The following is a 3,181-nucleotide window of genomic DNA, read 5'->3' as shown; positions in this document are numbered from 1 at the left end:
GGACTGGTCAGAATACCTTTCACTTTAGAAAAGGCCTCTTCGCAATCGTTATCCCAATGTCGAGGCACGTCCTTTTTCATATTCTTCAAAATAGGCTTGATGTGATCAGAGAGCCTGGGTATGAATCGTGATAGAGCTGTAAGACGTCCGACCAAGCACTGGACATCCTTTAATTTAGTTGGACTTTGCATCTCTAATATCGCCCTACACTTGTCTGGATTCGCCTCTATTCCTCGATGGGTCAACATGAAACCCAAGAATTTTCCGGCGGACACCCCGAAAGTGCATTTGTTGGGATTTAGACGCATGTTGTAATGCCGGAGTTGTTGAAAGACTTCCTCTAAATCCTTGAGGTGTTGTTGATGTGTGTGGCTTCGTATTACCATATCGTCGACGTATACTTCCATGCAACGACCTATCTGATTATGGAAGACCTTATCCATTAGACGTTGATAAGTGGCTCCGGCATTTTTCAAACCGAAAGGCATGACATCAAAACAGTAATTCACATGCTCAGTAATGAAGGTTGTCTTCTCTCTATCTGGGGCATGCATCGGGATCTGATTATACCCCGAGTAAGCATCCAGGAAACTAAGAACAGTGTGCCCGGATGTGCCATCGACCAAACGATCGATATTGGGAAGCGGATAAGAGTCCTTGGGGCATGCTTTATTGAGGTCCGTGAAGTCCACACACATCCTCCACTTTCCGTTTGCCTTTTTTACCATGACTACATTAGATAGCCATGTAGTATATGTTAATTCTCGTATGAACCTCGCCTTCAGGAGTTTGTCAACTTCATTTCGAATGGCCGACCGCTTTTCTTCACTGAACCGTCGTTTCTTCTGAGATATCGATCGGGCTTCTCGGGATATGGACAATTTATGTGAAATCACACTGGGATGGATTTCGGGCATATCGGATGCGCTCCAGGCGAATAAATCGTTGTTATCTTTTAATAGTTCTTTCAATGCGTTTTCGTCAGATAGCTGAAGGTTGGCGGTGATTGAAGTAGTTTGTTGTTCGGTTTTCCCATGACGAAAGGCCTTATCTCACCTTCCGGTTGTATGCGCTCGTCTGTATTAGTCCTTGGATCAAGGTCAATCAGGATTGCCTCAGTGCGGTTCTCTTTTTTGTAAGGTGTGACTTTTAAGCCAGCAACATAGCATTGACGAGCGGTTCTCTGGTCTGCCCGGACGGTGCAAATATTTCCCTTGTCTGTAGGAAATTTCATCGCCGGGTGTGGGGTAGACACGATTACCCCAAAGGCATTCAAGCATGGGCGCCCGAGGAGGGTGTTATAAGACGTGTTTGCTTCTACAAGCAAGAAACGAACTCTGAGCTCTTTACCACCATCTTCAGATCCTAGGTGGGTTCGTAAGTCGATATACCCCCGGGTGTCTACTCTTTCTCCANCNAANCCAACAATTTGCTCGTTAAACGGAGCAATCATATCTTCAGAAATCTCCATTCTTCGAAAAGTTTTCCAGTATAATATATTAACTGAACTACCCTGATCGACGAGGACTTTACTCACATCGTATTGTGCAATGCGGGCGGTGATGACCATGGGGTCATCCTGATCAGGATCCGGTGCGTGAAAATCTTTGTTTGTGAATGTAATGTCTGGCATTGACGTCGGGCTACGTATTACTGAGTGTATGCTGTGCAAACTTCTCAAGTTTCTCTTCCGTGCTGAGGATGAGGCGCCTCCTCCAGCGAAACCTCCTGAGATGGTATCAATCCTGCCTTTTATTATAGGTTCCCGCTCTCTAGGTCGACTGCGGGATCTGTGACTTGGAGGACTACGAGAACGGTCGCGTGAGTAATTACCTTTTCGTTTGGCCTGCTCTGGGCTTCTTCGTGTCTTTCTGGGAGAGTGTCCCACGCGGCCGAAATCTTCTTTCACAAATTCACGAAGATGTCCGGCACGGATTAGCTTCTCTATTTCATCTTTGAGAGTCTGGCAGCCTTCAGTAGTATGTCCCCCCGAATTATGGAATCGGCATATCTGCGTCGCATCTATGTTTTTCGGCGGAAATTTTCTTCTTTGAAAGATGAGGTTCGATTGTAGAGCTCGTTCCAACACCTTTTCTCTGGGGGCGGTGAGATGCGCGTAGCGGTCATATCTGGGGTTCAAATTCACGACTGGTTTCTGTTCCCGAACGTTGTCATTTTTTCGCTTGCCCTCTTTTTTGTTAACACTTGCCGAATGCTCCTCGTGTTGTTGCTTTCGAAAAATCCTCTGGTCTTCCATTTTAATGAACTTAGCCATCTTTTGTTGTAGCTCCTCCAGTGTACGGGGTAGTTTGGTGTATAGGCTCTCAGAGATGAATCCTGCCTTTAGGCAGTTGGGTAGGCTGCTGATGATGAATTCGGGGCTGGCTCCTTTTATCCTCCGGGCGGCTTGGTTATATCGGTGCATGAAAGCTCTGAGAGTTTCGTCTTTTCCCTGCCTGAGATTGACTAGTTCGGCAGCGGTCACTTCTTTATATCGGTTGGTGGAATATTGCTTTGTGAACATGTTTGTCAGCGTGCGGAAATTGTCCACCGAATTAGGTGGAAGGGTGTAGTACCATTCGAGGGCTTCTCCCCTCAGCGACAGGGAGAACGCCCGGCATTTTACCGGATCACTTTGAGTGTAAAAGGCCATTGAATCGACGAAGTTCCGCAAATGATATTCTGGATTCGTCGTACCGTCGAATTTCTCTACGTGAGGTGGAGGCCAATCAGGCATAGGGGCCCGCATGATGGCATCGGTGAACGGCAAAAAATCTGGGGACCGAGGGGGAGGAGGCGGATTATGATTCTGACCGTCTTCAGATGCCTCTCGGTCGTGTTGTTTTTCTTTGCTTCGTTCGGCATCATCAGTCTTCTTCTGTAGTAATTCCTGCTGTAAGGTTGCAATTGTTCGGGCTTGCTCTTCCAACTGCGCCTGCAGGTCTCTTATCATCTGGATTCTCCATGCCTCTTGTGGTCACCATTGGGAGTCTTGTCCTTTCGAGCCCCACGGTGGGTGCCAAAATGTTTCGGTATGAATATTTTGGGGAATGAAGGGACTAACCTGGATGACGTGGCGCTCCTGCTGTCTTCTGATCTTCAACCGTCCGGAAGCTCCAAGCTACGACCGGGGGGAGGTACCTGCAATGGCACTCCGACGCCCAAGTCAGGGTGAGTGGTG

The 3,181-nt window shown here is 47.5% G+C and overlaps 1 protein-coding gene across 1 annotated transcript; it reads right to left on the bottom strand.

Moving 5' to 3' along the window:
* Positions 1–967: 967 nt before the first annotated feature.
* Positions 968–2,953, bottom strand: LOC106770175. Its single transcript, XM_014655999.1, has one exon. The coding sequence runs from the start codon at positions 2,951–2,953 to the stop codon at positions 968–970; it is 1,986 nt and encodes a 661-aa protein (XP_014511485.1).
* Between the last annotated feature and the right edge of the window lie 228 nt (positions 2,954–3,181).

Source organism: Vigna radiata, chromosome 8 (genome assembly GCF_000741045.1).
Source record: "Vigna radiata var. radiata cultivar VC1973A chromosome 8, Vradiata_ver6, whole genome shotgun sequence".
In the NCBI taxonomy this organism is placed as follows: domain Eukaryota; kingdom Viridiplantae; phylum Streptophyta; class Magnoliopsida; order Fabales; family Fabaceae; genus Vigna; species Vigna radiata.
The sequence above is the reverse complement of the archived record's forward strand: the minus strand, read 5'-3'. Positions and strand labels throughout refer to the sequence as shown.